This window comes from Passer montanus, unplaced genomic scaffold, assembly GCF_014805655.1.
Source record: "Passer montanus isolate IOZ18808 unplaced genomic scaffold, ASM1480565v1 scaffold100, whole genome shotgun sequence".
In the NCBI taxonomy this organism is placed as follows: Eukaryota; Metazoa; Chordata; class Aves; order Passeriformes; family Passeridae; genus Passer; species Passer montanus.
Window position 1 is genome coordinate 165,264 of NW_024356506.1, and position 20,556 is coordinate 185,819.

The 20,556-nt window shown below is 45.5% G+C and overlaps 1 protein-coding gene across 2 annotated transcripts in view; it reads left to right on the top strand.

Moving 5' to 3' along the window:
* The window catches only part of ZC3H3 (zinc finger CCCH-type containing 3), a 133,199-nt gene that overhangs the window by 77,073 nt on the left and 35,570 nt on the right, over positions 1-20,556 (top strand). For both annotated transcript variants that reach the window (XM_039714195.1, XM_039714186.1), the window contains exon 5: positions 14,393-14,586. In XM_039714195.1, coding sequence (XP_039570129.1) covers positions 14,393-14,586 — 194 coding nt within the window. The remainder of the gene's footprint in view (positions 1-14,392; positions 14,587-20,556) is intronic.

Genomic DNA, 20,556 nt, shown 5'->3' on the forward strand with positions numbered 1-20,556 from the left:
CTGTTGCTTCATCTATTTGTGCTGGTGTTGACTGTTTATAAATTCAGAAGCACATCTGCTTGGTTGTTCCTTTTTTCCCTTCAGTCAGGTGTTAGATCCAGCTTTGATTCGGAAGGTGACATTTTAGGATTTTCTGTGGACATACTGGAGTGGAGATGCTCCACATGGAGATATTTGGGGTGGAGGTGGAGGCTGAGCAGCTTCATGAGGACCACACCCTCAGTGGGAACTGAGGTGCTGGTGGTACCTCCCTGCTGGTGTTGACTGGTTATAAATTCAGAAGCACATCTGCTTGGTTGTTCCTTTTTTCCCTTCAGTCAGGTGTTAGATCCAGCTTTGGTTCAGAAGGTGACAGTTTAGGATTTTCTGAGTGGAGATGCTCCACATGGAGATATTTGTGAGTCCTGGGGTGGAGGTGAAGGCTGAGCAGCTTCATGAGGACCACACCCTCAGTGGGAACTGAGGTGCTGGTGGTACCTCCCTGCTGGTGAGAAGGGTTCCAGAGCACATAATGATGGCCTAGAGCATCATAAAAACCCTTTTCCATCCACTTCTCCATGAAAAAATGGGAAGAGGGGGATGATGATGCCAAGGAAGTCGCCTTGGAAGCTGCATCCCACCATCTGGAGGGTTGGGTCAGTACTACAAGCTGGAGGCAAGTTTTGGGTTCATTTAGGAAGCTTTCCCTGTTTTTTTGGTTTGCCTGGAGATTTTTGGTGAGGTTTTTGGAAGTTTGGGAATTACTCTGGGTCTGGTGTCAGCAGAGGGAGAGAGCTGTGTACGAGTCAGGTGTGGGAAGGGCTAATTTGGACTTAATGAGAGAGCAAGAATTAATTTGGGCACATGTTGAACACAATATGCCAAATTGTGATGGAGCCATCAAAATCCTATAAAACACAACACTTGCCCAAATTTTCCCCCACAATCCCTGATTAAAAGCATCTCTGGGCTGTTTGGAAGTATAAATGCTGCCAGGGGTTTTAATTTATTTATTATTTTAATTATTATTATGTTTATTGATAAATTTATTTTCTTTCCTGATAAATTATTTTATTTATTTATATTTATTTTATAAATGTAGCTTGTTATCAATCCCGAGGAAGCATCCACATTATAAAATCATGGAACAGTTTGGGTTGGAAGGGGATATCATCCCATTCCAAACCCCAGCCATGGGCAGGGACACCTTCCACTAGCCCAGGTTGCTCCAAGCCCCATCCAACCCATCCTTGAACACTTCCAGGGATGGGGCAGCCACAGCTTCTCTAGGAATCCTGTGCCAGGAGCTCACCATCCTCACAGGGAAGGATTTCTTCCAATATGCCATCTATCCCTGCCCTCTGGCAGTGGGAAGCCATTCCCTGTGTCCTGACTTTACGTCCTTTGTCCCAAGTCCATCTCCAGCTCTCCTGGAGTCTCTTCAGGCTCTGGAAGGGGCTCTGAGGTCTCCCTGGAGCCTTCTCCTCTCCAGGCTGGACATTCCCAGCTCTTCCCAGCCTGACTCCAGAGCAGAGGGGCTCCAACCCTTGGAGCATCTCCGTGGCCTCCTCTGGATCTGCTCCAACACCTCCACGTCCTCCTGATGTTAGCCCCAGAGCTGGATGCAGAATTCCAGGTGGGATCTCACCTGAATAGGGCAGAATTCCCGTTTTTTCTCAGATTTATCCTGACCTTTTCAACTTTATTTCCAGCTTTTTGGTTCAGTTGCACCCCCCCTTCACCACGTCCCGTTTTCTCCCCTGGAAATGGATTTTTAAAAGCGTCATCTTCCAGCAAATTTCCCTTTCCATCTTGTTGTTTATTAGGCTCTTAAAGGCAAAGCTTGTAATGTATCCATTGATCCAAATTCCAATTGAAGAGATGTGAGCACATAAAATGGTCCCGACCCTTTAATAATAGAGCGATATCCTTTGGAATGTAGGCGATGCAATTAGGACAAGGAACCAACCCCCTGCCCCTTGATGGGGCCTTTGAATCATTTTTATCCGTTCCATATATTCCGAGTCAGAGCTGAGTTCCTTTAAGTGTCTTCCTGGTGAGTATCTGATGGACTGACGCTCTCAGAAGTGTTGGACTTTTTTTTTCTTCCCTCTTTCTCTTGGAAGCAGATCCAAATTTTTATAGATCCGTATTTATTAATTATGCATGTCTACATTTATAAAATATATATAATATGTATTTTATATGTGGATAGAAATTGGGTTGATGGGCCGAGTCCAGCAGTGTGAAGGTCAACAAAGCCAAGTGTTGGATCCAGCACTTGGATCACAACCTTGTGGAATGCTCCAATGTTATGGATAAAGGGCTGGAGGAATGGAAAAGGACTTGGAGCTGCTGGTGGCAGTGGCTAAACATGAGTCCAGGTGGGCAAGGAGGCCACTGGCACCTGGCTTGTAGCAGCCATGTTGTGTCCATAGGCCCAGGGCAGTGTCCATCCCCCTGTTCTGGTAATTCTGGGACACCTCCACTCCTGGTGGGAATTTTGGATCCCTCACAAGACAGACATGGAAGGGCTGGAATGTGTTCAGGGAAGGGAGTGGAGCTGGGAAGAATCTGGGTCCAGTCCTGGTAGGAATTTTGGATCCCTCACAAGACAGACATGGAAGGGCTGGAATGTGTTCAGGGAAGTGAGTGGAGCTGGGAAGAATCTGGAGCACCAGGAGTGGCTGAGGGAGCTGGGAGGGCTCAGCTTGGAGAAAAGGAGGCTCAGGAGGGACCTTCTGGCTCTGCACAATTCCCTGAGAGGAGGTGGATCCAGGTGGGGGTCGGAATTTGCTCCCAGGGAACAACGGACAGGACCAGAGGAAAAGGCCTCAGACTACACCAGGAGAGGTTCAGGATGGACATCAAGAGGAGTTTCTTCTTGGAAAGAGTTGGAATGTGCTGCTCAGGGAGGTGGTGGAGTCCCCATCCCTGGAGGTGTTCACGGAATGCACGGAATGCCTGGATGTGGCACTCAGTGCTCTGGGCTGGGTAACAAGTTTGGGGTCAGTCACAGGTTGGACTTCATAAGCTTGGAGTTCATTATCTTTGTGATCTTTTCCAACCTAAATGATTCCATGATTCCATATATGTTATGTATACACTTATCCAGGTGCAGACAGCATTGATATAAAATATTTACTGGATCATGGAATTACAGGGATGCTGAGAATTCACATCAAGGAATCAGAGCTGACAATGCTGTTCCAGTTGTTTTGTGGGTCAGCTTATAAATGGCAAGGAGACCACCAGACAGATATACAAGCACCTGCTTAAAATTTGGAGAAATAAGCTTGGAGTCAACATCTGAAGTTCTTATTTATTCCTTAAGTTTAATACAATGTCAGGAAAACCAGTTCTTTAGGGGGGGAAAAATAATTTATACACTGTTTTCTCTGCCTTTGTAGCTAAATTTAATTTAAATTTTAATTAATTAATCAAATTTAAATTTAGTTTTCAAAATCTGTGGATGTGTATCCATTCCCAGTCCAAGCTGTGGGCATGGGGTTTTCCAGAGGCAGCCAGTAGCTGGTGTTTTCCCAGCAGATAATTCCCTTTAACACAGCACCACTGAACTTCTTAACCTCTTCCATGCTGAGTTCCTGTTTTTCCATGGAATCCTGCTCCTTGTCCGAGATATTTGCTTTAATTAAAATGTATCAGCTGTTCTGGCTCTTCGTAGTATTATTGCTGTTTCCTGCGTGAGGAAAGGAGCATTTAAAAGGAAAATATCTTTGGAAAAAGCAATTATCCCAGGTATTTTTAGAAAGCAGGCAGGAGGGAAAGCCTCCAGTGGGATTTGGCTCCATGTCTGAGTGATTATTGTGATAAATATTCAGAGTTGGAACCGTTTGGGCTGGGATATGGACGCACCATTGGAATGATCCTCGGCAATTAGCCTCCCTGGGATATTCCAGTGCTTGGAGCACATCCAGAGCTCTGAAATGGGATTTACAGGGATGAGCAGAGGGAGGAATATCACTTCTGTGCCAGGACAGGGGAAGGTCTAGGAGCTGCTCTCACTTTCCCTCTGGTTTTAGCCTATCACTGAGGGTGGTAGGACTCTGTCTGGGAGGGATTAAGGATTAATCCACGTGGACACAGGTCCTGGAGCTTCCCAAACGGAGCCACTGAATCCGGCAATACCTGCGTGGAGTGCCACGAGCTCCATTTCAGCTAATCAGAGTTAAACCCTAATGAACTTTGTCCAATCGCCTGAGCTAATGGGGGTAAAAGGAATCTAATTAACGGGACAATAGTTCCCGGTCTTCCCGGTGTAATCACTGATCCGCCGCCAGCATTAGAGCAGCGGGATGGAAAGCTGAGTATTAGGGACCGTCAGCATTTCCATTCTCAGGCTCAGCCTAAGCGGTTTAACGGAGCCTTGGCAGGGGGGTTTGGGCTGAGACTTGACCTACCTTGAAAACAGCTTCATGTTGGGAAATTGTCTTCTCCAGAGGGGCTTTTGTCTCATCTCCAGGGAGGTGTTTTCGTAGCGCAAACTTTGCTGGAGAAGTTGGAATTGTTTCTGAGGATCCTCCCCTGGCTTGCTGTGGGTGGGATCAGGCCCAGGGCTGGAGGGAAACCAAGGAGGTGGTTTGGAGTTGGGCTGTCAGTGGGGAGTGGGGAGGACAAGAGGAAATGACCTGAAGTTGTGCCAAGGGAGGTTTAGATTGGATATCAGGGGGAATTTCTTCATGGAAAGGGTTGTCAAGCACTGGGACAGGGCCGTGGTGCCGGAAGGAAGGCAGGATTAAATGGGATGCTGGGGGAAAGTTCATCCCTGTGGTTGTGGTGATGCCCTGGCACAGGCTTAAAGAATTGTTTGGGTTGGAAGGGATCTTGAAGGTCCCAACCCCCTGCCATGAGCAGGGACACCTTCCACTATCCCAGGTTGCTCCAAACCCCATCCAACCTAGCTTGGGCACTTCCAGGGATGAGACAGCCACAGCTTCTCTGGACAACTTGTGCCAGGGCCTCCTCACCCTCACAGCCAAGAATTCCTTACCAATATCCCATCTTTCTTTGCCCTCTGGCAGTGGGGAACCATTCCCTGTCACTCCATCCCGTGTTCCAGGTCCCTCTCCAGCTCTCCTGGAGCCCCTTTAGACACTGGAAGAGGCTCTGAGGTCGCCCTGGAGCCTTCTCTTTCCCAGGCTGGACATTCCCAGCTCTCCAAGGACAGTTCCATTCCCTACCCTCCTTACCTGGCCACAACCAAACTTTCAGCACAGCTGATCACAAAGCAAATTCCTTCCCTGATTTTCGTGCTTGGCACATGGAGCTGGGTTTGTATCCAGGCTCTCCATCTCCCTCAGGAATGAATTGGGTTACAGACAATAGTAGGGATTTAGGAAACAGGGGCAGGGAAAAGAGCTCTCCTCTCCCACTGCTCTGATCTCCTCGAGGTGTTACTGGATCTTGTGTGTTTTTTGGAAGGTTTTGGCAGGATTTCAGGGCTTTCTCTGGCTTGAAGTGGGATCATGAGCCTTGCAGGAGCTGCCAAGTGCCGTGTGGAGCTCTGGCTTTTCATGGACACAGTGAAGAGATGAAAGGGAGTGGCAGCATGGGGCTGAATGGCTTTCAGAGGGAAATGGCAATTAATCCAGTGGGAGGGAATAATGACATTTGAGGGAAGAGATGGCATCCAGAGGGACCGCTACAGGCTGGGCCAGTGCAAACTTCGGGAAGGCCAAGGCCAAGGTCCTGTAAGTGGATAGGACAGTCCCAATCTCAAGGAAAGACCCAGGCTGGATGGGGAATGGATTGAGAGCAGCCCTGAGAAGGATTTGGGGGAGTTGATGGTTGAAAAACTGAATATGCCTCATCTATGTGTGCTGGAACCCAAAAATTCCCTGTGTCCTGGGCTCATCCCACAGTGTGGACAGCAGGAGAGGAGGAATTTCAGCCCCTCCATGCTGCTCAGTTGAGATCCCAGCTGCAGAGCTGCCTCCAGCTCTGGGGTGTAACAGAAAAGGGATCGGGAGCTGCTGGAGCAAATTCAGAGGAGGCCACGGAGATGATCCAAGGGATGGAGACATTCTGCTCTGGAGCCAGGCTGGGAGAGCTGGGAATGTCCAGCCTGGAGAAGGGAAGGATCCAGGCAGACCTCAGAGCCCTTCCCGTGCCTGAAGAGGCTCCAAGAGAGCTGAAGAGGGACTTGGGACAAGAGATGGAGTGCCAGGACACAGGGAATGGCTTCCCATTGCCAGAGGGCAGGGGTAGATGGATATTGGAAAAAATTATTTCTTGTGACAGTGGGGAGATCCTGAAGTGGAATTCTCAGAGAAGCTGTGGCTGTTTCATCCCTGGAAGTGTCCAAGGCCAGGTTGGTTGTGACTTGGAGCAACCTGGGCTAGTGGAAGGTGTCCCTGCCCATGGCTGGGGGTGGGACTGGATGATCTTGAAGGTCCCTTCCCACCCAAACCATCCCATGATTCTGTGGAATATTCCCCTTCAGTTTATCCCAAAGTTTCCTGTAAATTTTGCAGCCCTTTGAGAAGCCACTGCAAGGAGATCAGGATATTTTGTTCATACCTGGGTCTTTCCAGGTGGAATTATTTAAAAAGTTATCCAGTCTACGTAAAGATTGGCAAGAGACATCCTTCTGTGGGATGTGGAAACTGGGGAAAACCATGAAAATCTCCTCCACAACACTTCATTGCAGGTGTAATGCCATGTTTCTGATTTTTTGGGGTTTTTTTGTGGAGAAATCTCTGTTCTCATTGGTTGATAACCATTAAATTTATTTGCAACTATTTTCCTTTCCAGGTCAGGGGGATTTATTGGGAAGGTACGTCTTTATTTAGGTAATTAAGGAGCTTAATAGGTGCTCATTGAAATTCATAATTTTTCCCAGGTTTTGAAAATGCTAAATGAGATCTGGGCTGGATTATTATTTTTTTTCCTTGAGATTAACATTAAGCTGCATTTGAATGGAAATTCAGATTCAATTGAACCAAATTAAAATAGGGGGGGGTTTAAGTGTTTGTTTCATAATTAGAAGTAATTATTGAAAGGAGGGAATTGTTTATGTGTAAATTAATGTGTTTTTTCCCGTCACTGTGTATTTAAAACTAATGGATCCTCTGTATTTATGGATGTATGTGGGAAAAAGACACATCTCTTTCTATTTTTAATTTCCAATCACTTTTCCAACCTCAAATATCGTCAACAATGGACTGAATGATTTGAATTATCCCAATCAGCTTCTTTAAATAAATTAAATCTTAATGTAGAGAGTGTTGATTTGAGGTTTGACCTTTATTATTTTAAAGAGAAGGCATCAATGTTGATGTAAATCCCAAAAATCAAACATTTTAGTGGAATTACTTGCTTTTAGCTGTAGATTTGGGGTCTTCAGGGATCTGGTGAGTCAGGATAGAGATGTAGAAGCTTCCAAGGGGCATCTTGGAGCATTTCTGGTGTGTTTGAGGAACACTCCTAGCCGTAAATCCTGTGGTTTTTTTCTAAGGAATGATGAATGACTGAGGAAAATGTGATATTTTGGGGTTTTTTTTCCTCCTGAATGAGGATTTTCCATTGCCACCTTCCAGGCTTGTGGCAGACGAGCTCCCTCCTTCCTCACCTCTCTCCCTGTTGCTTCCCATATCCATTGCCCCCGCGATGATCCGCTCTTTCCTCGGGATTCAAATGCCAGCATGCAAATGTGATTTCTGACTATGTAAGGATTACTTTGGAAAAAAAAATTATAAGCTAAGCCCAAAGAAGAAATCCAGTAGTAAAAGAAAACCATTCTTTAAGAGCCACTTGTATCGCCGCCAGTGCCAGGAAATCCTCTCCGTTTCAGCCGGCTGGAAACGCCGCTGGGATGTTCCTGCTCTGCTCGTGGGGTTGTGTTTAACTTAGAGACATCAAATACTCTAAAAATATTACATTTCAAGTATAGGGGAATTTTTGCGGGGGTTTGGGTGGGATTTTGGATCATGTGGTCTTGTGTTGATGAGGGGATGGGCGTGTTAAATCTGAGCAGGGTGGAGCGACTCATTCTTGTTTTTAACATTTGCTTTCCATGTTGGCTTGGAAATCTCACATTTTTTTTCTTTTTATTTAGATAACTATATAAAATAATAATCTTAAATATGGACTATTTGAAGAAGGAATGTATTTTCCCAGCATCACTTGCTAGCTCCTGGTTGAAGTTTTGGTGGTTTTGCTCTATTCTAAGCAGATTTGGAGCTCCATTCGGAGAAGAGAATGGAGCTGGAGACAGGTTTGGAGCACCAGGAAGTGCTGAGGGATCTGGGGAGCTCAGCCTGGAGAAAAGGAGACTCGGGGTGAACCTTCTGCCTCTCCACAACCCCCGTGATAGGATGGTGGATCCAGGTGGGGTTCAGGATCTGTTCCCAGGGAACAAGAGACAAGAAGAGAGGAAGCAGCCTCAGGTTGTTCCAGGAAGGGTTTAGTTTGGATATTGGGAAGCTGTTTTTCATGGAAAGTTTGGGCAGGCTGCCCAAGGCAGTGGTGGAATCCCCATCCCCATAGGAATTTAATGTCTGTGTAGATGTGGCACTTTGGAATGTGGCTTAGTGGTGGCCTTGGCTGTGCTGGGGGAATGGTTGGGCTGGATGGTCTTGGAAAGCTTCTCCCACCTAAATGCCTCTGGAATTCTCTGAAGGACACAGCAGGGTGATGTTCGATCCTGGGAAATCAGAATTGGTCAACATGAGCACTTACTAAGCAGCAGCATGAAATGTTCTGAGTGAAGCAAAGTTGCTGTTGCTTCAAGAAATGCGCTGTAAAACACCAAACTTCATCCTACAGAATCATGGAATGTTTTGGGTTGGAAGGGACCTTACAGATCATGTTGTCCAAACCCTTGCCATGGACAGGGACACCTTCCACTAGCCCAGGTTGCTCCAAGCCCCATCCAATCTGGCATTAAGTGTTTTATCAGCTTGGGACCTCCCTTTGTAACACTTTTAGCATCAGGCTCTGATTTTCTCCGTAGTCGACGTCGAACCTGCGCCAGCTACGCTGCCGTTTTTAAACATTTTTATGTCGTTCCTCCACCCCCTCTTCATTAAAAATTTTTCTTCCGCTGTCCACCCTGGGGGTGGGGGAAAGACAACCCTCAACCTTGTGTAGTCAAGGTTATGGCGATAAATTCCGGAGCATTGTCACTTCTATTCGGAGTAAATTGGCCGGCCGCTCTTGGGCTGAAGGGGAGATAATTTGCTGTAGTATTTCAAATGGATTAGAAATGGATTTGAAGGGAAAGTTCATGCCTCCCATTACAAAGGCTAGAAAGAAGACTATCTTAAGGCACTGTTCACACTCTAGCCTTCATTATCCACGCTTAATACCTTTCCTATTTTCCAGCGTTAATGAAATTTCCTGCCGGAGCGGGGCCTTGTGGACGGACGGGAGGACTCTTTAGATCCGCGGGATGCGCGGCAGAAAGGGAATTACAAGGCCCTCGTGTCGAGGGGCCCAGTGTATTCTTCAGGTCCTTGGCCCAGCTATTATCTCGTTAATTTTATCCTCTTTTGTCAATACAGTTCATTTCCAAAGGCCGTCCTTTCCATTAGGGTAACAATTCCACGGAGGGCTGGCATCCCGCCACCGATGAAAAGCGATGGGCGTTCGGCTCCGTGCCCTCGCCGGTGGCTTTTCCCTGCCACCACCAGCTTGGATGTCACTAAGAGGGAGGGGGACACACACACAGCTGGCTGTGTTGGGGCCACACAAGCACTTGGGAGCAACACCTTGGATTCAGAGGGAAGTAATAGTTCCTGCAAGTGAAGGTTGGGAAGTTGAGTTCCCTCCCTGCTCTTCTGTGTGAGTGCAGTTTTTCCATAAAAACATGATTTTCCTTAAATTTTAAAACTCTTAAGTCTCCTATAATAAATAATAAATTTCCTGCCTAATATAATAAATAATAAATACAATAAATATTTTAATAAATATTACTTTATATATATAAAAGGATGAAGGGACATTACTGCTTGGACATTTGCACTGCCCAGAAGTTGGAAATGGAGGTAGACAAGCCTCAAACTGAGCTCCTGGCTAGGACTCCCCGTCCCTGGAAGTGTTCAAGTCCAGGTTAAATGGAGCTCGGAGTGACCTGTTCTACTGGAAGGTGGTCCTGCCCATGGAGGGGGATTGGAACTTGGTGATTTTGAAGATGCCTTTCAACCCAAATCATTCTGTGATGATTCCATGGCTTCAGTCCGATGGCCCTTGGGGCTTTGGCAGCCTGAGCAGATGTTCTGCAGAAGCTTTGCTTGGAGACTACCCAGAGGTCACTTGTCTCCCTCAAAAATTACAACAACTCTAAATTCCTTTGGGGAATGAGATGAGTTTTGATGTTGTTTGTCAAAATCCTTGAAAAAATCATAGATTGGTGGAATGGATTGGAAGGAACCTTGAAAATCATCCTGTTCCAACTTCCTGCCTCAGTGGGGATGTTCTGATACCATGTCTGCATTTGGAGGCTCCCTCAGTTTGGAGCTTGGCCATCCCTAAGGAATTCTCAAGAAGAGAGAGGTGTGTGACCACTTCAGTGACCTGAGAGCAGAAAGGCAGGAAAATAAATATCCTGAGGATTTGCAGGATTCAACCAGTTGGGTCTTAAACTGGTGCTTAAACCAGTGAGTCAGGCTTAAGTGGTGTGAGCAGCTCCTGGGGCTGTGCAGGGTTTTGGGGTGCCTTGGGTTTTATTAACATTATAGCCAAAAAAAGGTTTCATTTAATGTATTATCTCATATATGTGTGTCTGTGTGATAATATAATGTATTAGGGCATACATGTGAATTTATATTCAATAGATATTGAATGGATCTGTATAGATATAGAATATTTGTAGTATATATGACTATATCTAGATATAATATATAGATATAATTATATAGATACATTATCTATTTAAATACATAGAATAGCTATTTAAATATGCTTATTCTATATGTGTGTATATGTCTGCATATACTTTATATATATCTATATCTAGTGTGTGTATATAGATAGATGATATAGATATAGATATAGATATAGATATAGATATAGATATAGATATAGATATAGATATCTCTGTAGATCTGTATGTCTGTATATCCATGCCCTGATTGCTTCCACAGCTGTGCCACATCCCAGCCTTTCCCTACAAACCAGAGTGGGGAATGTTGGATGAACCCCTGACTTCTTCCCTCTTCTCTACTAGAGTTAAGGAAAATGTGAAATGTATAATATATAGAAAGCAATAACTATATATTATATGTATTACCTATATATTAGTGAATATATGTAATTCAATATATGTTCTATATGTTCAATAATATATAAGTAATATAAAGCTCTAAGAAAAAAATAGTATCTGGGCCTCATATAAATTATCTCTAGGTATTAATAAATATATATATAGAACATATCTAGATGTTATTGAACATATATAATTCAATATATGCATTCAGTGCATATATTCAATAATATCTAGAGATAATTGATGGATATAGGAGGCCCAGAGAATACAGGTGATAATATAGATTTATGTATGAAAGTATCAATATTTGTTATTCTATATAATATATAGATCTTGTATTTCAGGGTATATATATATTCAATTATGTGTGTATCTGTATGGAAATAGATGTGTGTGGATATCTCTATGTATTACCCAGAGATAACATATAGGGAATATATATGGAATTACAGAAGTCCTTAAAGCGACTGATTCAGCTGGGAAAAAGGGGCCCCAAATCCTCTGGCACTACAGCCCCTGTGAGTAGAGGAATGGAACATCCTGGGGTTCTCCCAAGGATGTGTCTCTGGGAGGAAGAGGAGATGGATGGAGCTGGGATTGGATCTTGTCACAGCTATGGTGGTGTTCTGCAATATCTTCATTAGAATCCTGGAACAGGTTGGTTTGGAAAGTTAAAGCTCATCCAGTGCCATGGAAGCCATGGGGAGGGATGCCTTCCACTATCCAAGGTTGCTCCAAGCCCTGTCCAACTTGACCGTGGACACTTCCAGGGATGGGGCGGCTGCAGCTTCTCTGGGAACTCCATTCCAGCACCTCACCACTCTCCCTGGGAAGAATTCTTTCCCAGTATCTTACCTAATTCTGCCCTCTGGCAGTGGGAAGCCATTCCCTGTGTCCTGTCACTCCATCTCTTTTCCACAGTCTCTCTCCAGCTCTCCTGGAGTCCCTTTAGGCACAGCAAGATCTCCCTGGCTCCTTCCCTTCTCCAGGCTGAACACCCCCAGCTCTCCCAGCCTGGCTCCAGAGCAGAGGGGCTCCTCTGGACTTGCTCCAACAGATCCACATCCTTCTGCTGCTGGGACCCCAGAGCTGGACACAGAACTCCAGATGGGATCTCAGAAAAGCAGAGTAGAGGGGGAGAATCATCTCCGTCACCCTCCCAGCTGTTGGATATTTGATGTTATTTTTATTGCCCCTGATATGGCCACAATACCTTTCTTCAGGTCCTGCAGCCAATGCTGGATGCATCCTTGGCCTTGCTGGAGTTTTCTGGGATGTGCTGGGTGATCCATGAGTGACCCAAATGTCCCTCATGCCATTGTCACCTTCACCCACCAATGCCACCACCGTGACTCCTTTGCAAGTCACTAAGACTTGATGCTCCTCTCCGGAGCAGTTCCATGAGGAGGAAACCCTGGGGGAACTGAAACGAGGAATTTATTGAGTTCCCATCCCCTTCCACAAAAAACCAGGCAGCAAATTTTCCGAGCTCCGTAGCCAGTGGCAACAGCCCTCCGGAATGAATAGGCTGTCACGCTCAGCATTAGGAAATGTAACTATTCCATTTTCCAGCTCTCTTTTTCTTTGGAGCACATGTTCATTTAAAGGAAATGCTCATCGGGGTTTGCATTCCGCTGATAGGATAGCAGGATCTTAATTTACGGATATTCTCCGGTAATGCGCGGTTTATATACGTTCTGCTAATAGCATTATGAGCATAGTTTGGGCTAATACAAAATTAGAGCTCTAATTTGCATAAACAAATTACTGTTTGGATTAGCGCTAAATGAGGAAGGCGACTGATATTGGAGGAGATTTGATTTGGCTGCAGTGGCTCTGTTTGGATAATGGGGGATGGATAGGAATGAGCTGGGAGGCTGCATTGTGGCTTGAGAGGGAGGTGGGATGGTGCAGGAGGTATCAGGTCATGGAGTGGACAAGATTTTGGGTGACAGGGAAGCCTCTCTGGGACATGTGGCAAGGTGGGGTTTGGCCTCTTTTCCCTGTCAACCAGCAACAGGATGAGAGGAAATGGCCTCAAGCTGTGCCAGGGGAGGTTCCGGTTGGACATTAGAAGGAATTTCTTCATGGAAAGTGTTGTTAAACATTGGGATGAGCTGTCCATCAAGGTGGAATGGAGTCCCCATCCCTATAGGTGCTCAAGGAATGCTTGGACATGGCTCTCAGTGCTCTGATCTAATTGACAAAGTGGTGATTGGTCAGGTTGGACTTCATGGCCTTGGAGATCTTTTCAGACCTGAAAGATTTTGGGATTCTGTGATATTTATCCCTCAGGTGTCACTTCAGGACTTACCGGGTCCTTCAGAATAATGTTATGGGCAACAGTAACTGGATCACGATTCCTGATCCATCTCCATCCCACTGCCTCAATATGGGGTTTGTGAATTTAGGGAGAGTTGAGGGGGTGGGAACAGGTCCCCAGCCCTGCCCACTGGACCCTGCTGAGGTCCAGCATCAGCTCCAGGTGACACGGGGGGGGATGGAAATGCTGTTGGGTAATTTGTCCCATGCAGGGATTGAGGAAAATCCTTCCAAGAGCCAGATTTGGGGTCAGAATAAAAATATTGAAGTTGTGGTATCTGATTCATAATAGGAATAATGATACCAAAAATACATGGAATGTTTTGGGTTGGAATGGATCTTAAAGACCATCTAGTTCCAAACCCCTCCCTTGGACAGGGATGCCACCCACTGGATCAGGTTGCTCAGAGTCCCATCCCACCTGGCTTTGATGTACTTCCAGGCATGTCAAAGCTTGTAGAGCTCCATAAAACTTGGCTAAGCTCAGTGAAGGTCCCACCTTGCTGATTTTCTCATGGGATTGCATCTACATTTCCTTGTTTCTGCTGAGGTGGGAGACGCAAGCAAGGGTGGGAAAAGTTGGAGCAGAGTCCCTGAAGGTAATTTTTCTGGGGTCAGTCATGAGGAATCAGAGCTTTTCCTCAGTCAACAGCAAGAACATCCCTGCTTCTTCCATACATCTCCTCCATTCTAGTGGGGGCTGTCCCTGCCCTTGGAAGTGGGGTTGGAATGAGATGATCTTGAAGGTCCCTTTGAACCCAAACCATTCCCTGAGTCTCCGATCCCATGGTTTGCTCACGAAGCAACACCTCCTTGTGACATTTTCCCAAATTTGGACTGACCTTGACTTTATTTTTCCTGCAGATCCCCACTGTTAAACCAATCCCGACCCTCACTCCAAGGCGGCAAATCCCAGCTCGTCCAACAGCGCTGGAGGAACAAAGGCTTCCGCTGCATCGGCGGCGTCATGTACCGGGTGTCGGCGAACAAACTCTCCAAAACTTCCAGCAGCCCTGTCCGGGCCAGGGACCTGAGCAACAAAACTCCCATCAGAGCAGGTGAGCAGGAATTTGTCCCAGTTCGTGTCCAAAATCCACTGAGTTCAGTTTTTAGATGTTTATTCCCAGCCTGTGGGTTGCGACTCATCGTCCGGCCTCATAGAATTCCAGATGTGAAGGTGGTGGACATCCCATGCTGCCAAGTGCTATTCTTGCTTTATAGTAGCTCCAAAGGGGAAATAATGTTGGGGAAATTAAAAGTTCAGGAGAATTGAGGTTTTCTTGAGTCAGACTTAATTCAAGCTTGTGGAGACACGCCGTTAAACTTGGTTTAATGGGCAAAGTCTTGGATAACTTCAAACAGCACCACGAGGTTGAATGTGCTTGAGATGCTCATCAAATTACATTCAATATGGACCTAAAAGTTTGGGAAGATCATTCTGCATATAACCATGGAATGATGAATTTTGATGAATTCCCAGCTTTCATCGTGGCTTTGATTAAATTTTTTTAATTTCAGCTCCTCCTGTGTTTGACGCCCCATATAACCATGGAATGATGAATTTTGATGAATTCCCAGCTTTTCACTGTGGCTTTGATTAAATTTGTGTTTCAGCTCCTCCTGTGTTTGATGCCTCAAGTGTGACCCTTAAAAAAGAGCAGATTTTAACTGTGTTTAAAGTATTTTTAAAATTTCTTCTTGGTCTCAAATATTTTTGCACCCTAACTGTTTATTGAGAATTTTTGGGAATAGTTAAACTGGGGAAGGTGGATCAGAGTTTGGAGACTCACAATAAATTCAGATTTTTCCAAGAGCTTTGGTAGTGGTACTGGGATTTTCCAGTCTCTGGATCAGGATAATCGGCTGCACAAAACCAGCTTGAGAGTGGTTCTGCCTTAGGCATCTTTGGGCATTGAAGATGTCACCAAAGGCAGAAAATATCCTGCAGGAATGGAAGAAAGGGGGTGAAATGCAGGACATGGACCGGGATGTTATTGGATGCAGCAGGGGATGGATTTCAGGACAGAGTTGCACCACTAGGAAGAGTCCTGGGGAGAAGTGATGTCTGGAAGGACTGGAAAAGTGGAAAATCCAGAGCTGCCAAGCAAAGAAAGAATGTTTCTCCATGAGCAGGTGGAGCAGCTGAAAACCAAGGGGCTTAAACTGGTGGGAGAGCTTTCCAAGGACAAGGATGATGAAATGCTGGGCTCATTTGGCTCTAAAATCTCCATTATTTTGAAGATTTTTTTTTAAGAACAGGCTTCATGAACTCTTTTTGGGGAGGACGTGGGTGGAAAAGGTCCTGCATCCCAGCAAGAAGGTGAAATTTTTATTTATCCAAGTGCAAGGAAGTTTCTAAATTTGTCTGGAAATAGACAAATGAGCAAAGTCTCATTTGAACAACTCAGCAAAGGCTGATGAATTTGGCCTGTCCGTGAATATCCATCACTGGATTGGGACCAAGCAGAGAAACACCAACTTAGAGGCAAATTCCTGGAAGAGGGATGAAGCCAAAGGTGTAATGGGAGGATTTCTGCAGATTCAGGGCTTGGAATTGCTTGTGTGGGGTTCCTGAGGGGATTTGGGGTGACAGGGCATGGAAGAGATGTGATGCCCCCATTTTTCCTTTCTCACTGAAACCACGTCTTCTAGTGAGGTCTCATTCAGAAAATTTGGTTTAATTAGTACCACTTAGGGAGGGAAGATCCCTTCCAGGGTTATTCCCTATCAAATACAATCCCATCTAATTATTATTTCGAAGGTGTTTCTTATTTTGCTGTTGCCTCTTTCCCCCTGCCACATAGCACGTTGGCTTTGTAACCACAAAACCCGAGGAACTGCTGTGGATCAGTGTTTTCATGTCATCTTTCATCTCTGCCCGTAATTCATCCTCCTTCCCAAGGATGGATTCCACAGATTACTCTTGCCTTAGGATAACTGGGCCTGGCAGGGCGGAAGATTTGTGTGTTCTCATCGGCTGCGAACGTTTGCTCAACGCTCTTGTGTTTTCAACACTTGACAAAGTTTATTTAAAAGATGGAAAAAAACGGCTTTTCCTTTCCCTCTCAGTGCCAGGCACCGTGTGTTTGGAATAGTGGAGAGACGGGAAATGCTCCTGACAGTTTAATAGCTTGGAGTTTACTTCCAGTGGGTTATAATTCTGTTCTGTCCCTGGATTTATAGGGTTGGGGTTTTATCTCTACAGTACAAAATCTGATGCCGGGTGCTGGGGCTGATCCATCCACACCATCGTAGCATTCCCAAGTGATTTATTGATGGATGCTGGTGGTGAGTTAAGATTTGATCCTGGGGATGCACTTCCTGCATCCCTGTGCTGTATTGGGATCAATCCTGAGGCTACCAGGAGCAATGGGAAGAGCAATTTTCTGTGGCTCTTGTGGAATGGGTTTTGTTAGTGCTGGAGAGACAAGGAGGGCACATGGCTTGGGGACAAGGAAAATGTCACTGCAATCTCAGGAAACATTTTTGGAGGTGGTTTGAACATAAAAAGACTCCCTGGAGCAATCACAGCATGGCCTGTGCAGCTGCTGAGAACTTTGCTCTCATCTCATGTGTGGCTCTGCTCCCAGAGGATTCCTGTGCATTCCACACTTACCTCAGGAAAACTGCAAATGAAATACAGAAATAAAAAATTTTTTTTTTTGCCTTTCCAGCTGGATAGGGACCTTGCATGTGGCATAATTCATTGCTCGGGCAAGGATGGAGAAGAAAACCCAGAGCTTAAACACTCTCTGCTCATCCCTGTGCAAGACAAAGATGTGGAATCACATATGGAAAGGTTCTTTCCCTTTGGGATAACTGGTATTTTAGCACCCATGTATTTTTTCACTTGGCTAGAAGTCTTGGAAAATCGGCAGTGGGATGGTGTGGAAAGCATTAATTAAACAAGCAGAATAATTAGGTTTCCCTGCTTACAAGGAACCTTTCCTTCATTTCTTTCTCCAGCTGCTCAGGCGTTCTCCAGACTCTTGAGGAATTTCCATGAAATCAGGGAGAGAAGCAAAAGGTCCTGGGTGATGTAGAGTTTCACAAACAAACACAGAAGGGGAAATACAAGATTGAAAGCAGCAGAAAGCAAATTAAGGTTTGACATTGTCCGGAAACCAGCCCTGACCCCAATCTCTGCATGAGCCGCTGCTGCTGCCAAGAGAGGAATTGCACTCTGTGAGCTGGGGCTGGCTCCAGCAGGGTTTTCCAAGTGTCCAGGCTATTTTTCCATGGGCAAATCCTCACCTGCGTGATTTCCTCATGCTGAGGTTTTAGCTCTTGTTTGGAGAAAGGCTAGTGGCTTTGGGGACTCCAGAGGTGACAGCCGGCCCCTTGAACAACGTGATTTTATTTATTGGGGTTTTCGAATTGTCTCCATGACTGTAGATTCCAGAGCCTTGGAGATACCCAGGATTGTTGAGCTCCTAAAGGTGAAGGCCTAAGAGGAGCTTTTAGTCCTCCTGAGCTGAGGCATCTCCCACATATTGTGATGGTGGCTCTGATCCCAGAGAAACAAAATATTAGTTAAAACATGGTTGAGTTCAGCATTCCACAACTGGGAGGGATTTTCCCTGCATGCATCCAGATGCACATCCTGCTGTGTAACATTCCCTCCTGCCTCAGTTTCCCCTCTCTGCTGCGAAGGTGATCAGCCGGGGAGATGGAAGGTCATGGAATTATGGAATAGTTTGGGTTGGAAAGGATCTTAAAGACAATCTCATTCCAACCTTTTGAGCTCAGTTGCTTTGCACCTTCAGTTTCAATGCCTTTATTGTCTTTGGGATTGAGGGATTCCTTGGCCCCTTCAGTCTCAGTCCCTTGTTTGTGGAATTGTTCTATGTCTTTGAGCTCAGTCCCTCAATTTCTTTAAACTCAATCCCTTAGTTTTGGGATTCCTCCTTCCCTTACCCCATTTGAGCTCAATGCCTGCTTTTAGGGGTGACTGAAACTCTTACCCCTTTGGACTGCAGTCCCATGAATTTTGGGGTTTGATGAGGGGTTTCCTGACCCCTTTCAAACTCAATCCCTTGTTTTTGGGATTCCTCAGTTCCTTACCCTTTTTCAGATCAGTTCCATGGCCCCCTCAGTCTCAGTGCCTTGTCTTTGGGATTGTGGGATCTCTTGGCCCCTTTGATCTTAATTCCTTGATTTTGGGATTGTTCAATCCCTCAGCCCCTTGAGCTCAATCCCTTGAGCCCTTTTGAGCTCTATCTTGATTTTGGGATTGTTCAATCCCTCAGCCCCTTGAGCTCAATCCCTTGAGCCCTTTTGAGCTCTGTCTCTTGATTTTGGGATTGTTCAGTCCCTCAGCCCCTTGAGCTCAATCCCTTGGCCCCTTTTGAGCTCTATCCCTTGGTTTTGGGATTGTTCAATCTCTTTAACTTCTTCACTCTCAATCCCTTGATTTGGAATTGTTCAATCCTTTTATCCCTCTGGAGCTCAATCCTTTGGCCCCTTCAGTCTCATGCCTTGCCTTAGGGATTGCTCAATCCCTTTTGCTTTATGAGCTCAATTCCTCAGCTCTGGAATTGCAGGGATCAGATCCTGCTCCTGGCCCGCATCTGCTCATACAACATCCAACCTGGAGCTGCTTCATTAATTGAAGCTGATTCATTAATTGGAGTTGCTTTGTTAATAAAACACTCGTGACCACCTGACTGAGGGACATTCATGGGATGCGGGGACAGTCGGGCAGGAAAATGGGAAAATCTCTGCTTGTTTAGAGGCAGCTCATCCCTTCTTTTTCCCTTGTCTTCTCCGGAATGAGGACTTGTGCTGTCCAGTGAGGGAAATAAATGACCCCCAGCAGCTGCGAGTGCTGATCCTCGAAATCCGCGGAACCCACTTAAATGAATAATAATTAAAGAAATAAATTTCCCCAAGTGCAGCCTCAAAACTTTCGGTTCAGCAATAAAGCCAAGGAGAGACTCGGAAAATGAATCGCTCGGCTCTTTCCGAAGGAGGCTGCGGTGGGAGAGGTGGGGTGATAATGGAAACTATTAAAGGAGCCAGTGTGGTTTAAGGAAGCCTTTTCCAGGTCGTGTGGGAACAGGCTGAGGAGTGGTTGTGTGGTGATACTGACACCTGAGGGAGGTTGAGCAATCCCAAAATCATGGAATTGAGGGGGAAGGGGCCAAGGGAGAAATCGCAAAACTAAGGGATTGAGCTGGAAAGGGACCAAGGATATAAGGAATTGAGTAATCCCAAAGACAAGGCACTGAGATTCAAGGGACCATGGAATTGAGCTCAAAAGGGATAAGAGATTGAAGAATCCCAAGGAATTGTACTCAGTGAGCCAAAGGACTGAGCTCAAAAGGGATAAGGGACTGAAGAATTCCAAAACCTTGGGATTGGTGAGCAAAAAATGGGATGACCCTGTTGTGATCATCCCATATTTGGAGCCCTGGCCAGCAGAGCTGATCACCTGCCTGTCACTGCTGTGACAAACCCCTGGTTGGTTCCCTCTGTGTGCAAGATTTCCATAAATTATCCTTGACTTGGGATAGTGGAAGTAGATGGGAAACAATGGGCCTGATACTCAACACTCATCCTTCTAACAATGTTCCCACCCTCTGGCCCATCCCTTGGCCCTACCACTCCCCCACTGTGAATTTCTTCCTTCTTTTCTGCCTATTTCAGTTTTCTACCGATTTTTTTCTCTCCATAGGGAAGATTTCCACAAATTATCCTTGATTTGGGATTGTGGAAGTAGATGGGAAGCAATGGGCTTGCTACTCAATACTCTTCATTCTAACAGTGTTCTCATCCTCTTGCCCATCATCCCTTGGTCCTGGCTTACCCTAACTCTGGTTTTTTCCCTTTTCTGGATTTCTCCTTTTTTTTTACAGTTTTTTACAGCTTTTCCACCATTTAAAAAAAAGTAAATAATTGGATAAGATGCTCCAGCAGACCTTTCCACAAGATGAGGTCCTGATCCTTGAGCTGTGCCTTAGAGCAATAAAGTCCTTCCTAAATAATTAAGCAGGTGATAATTAACTGTGATATTTGCAGCCAATTTT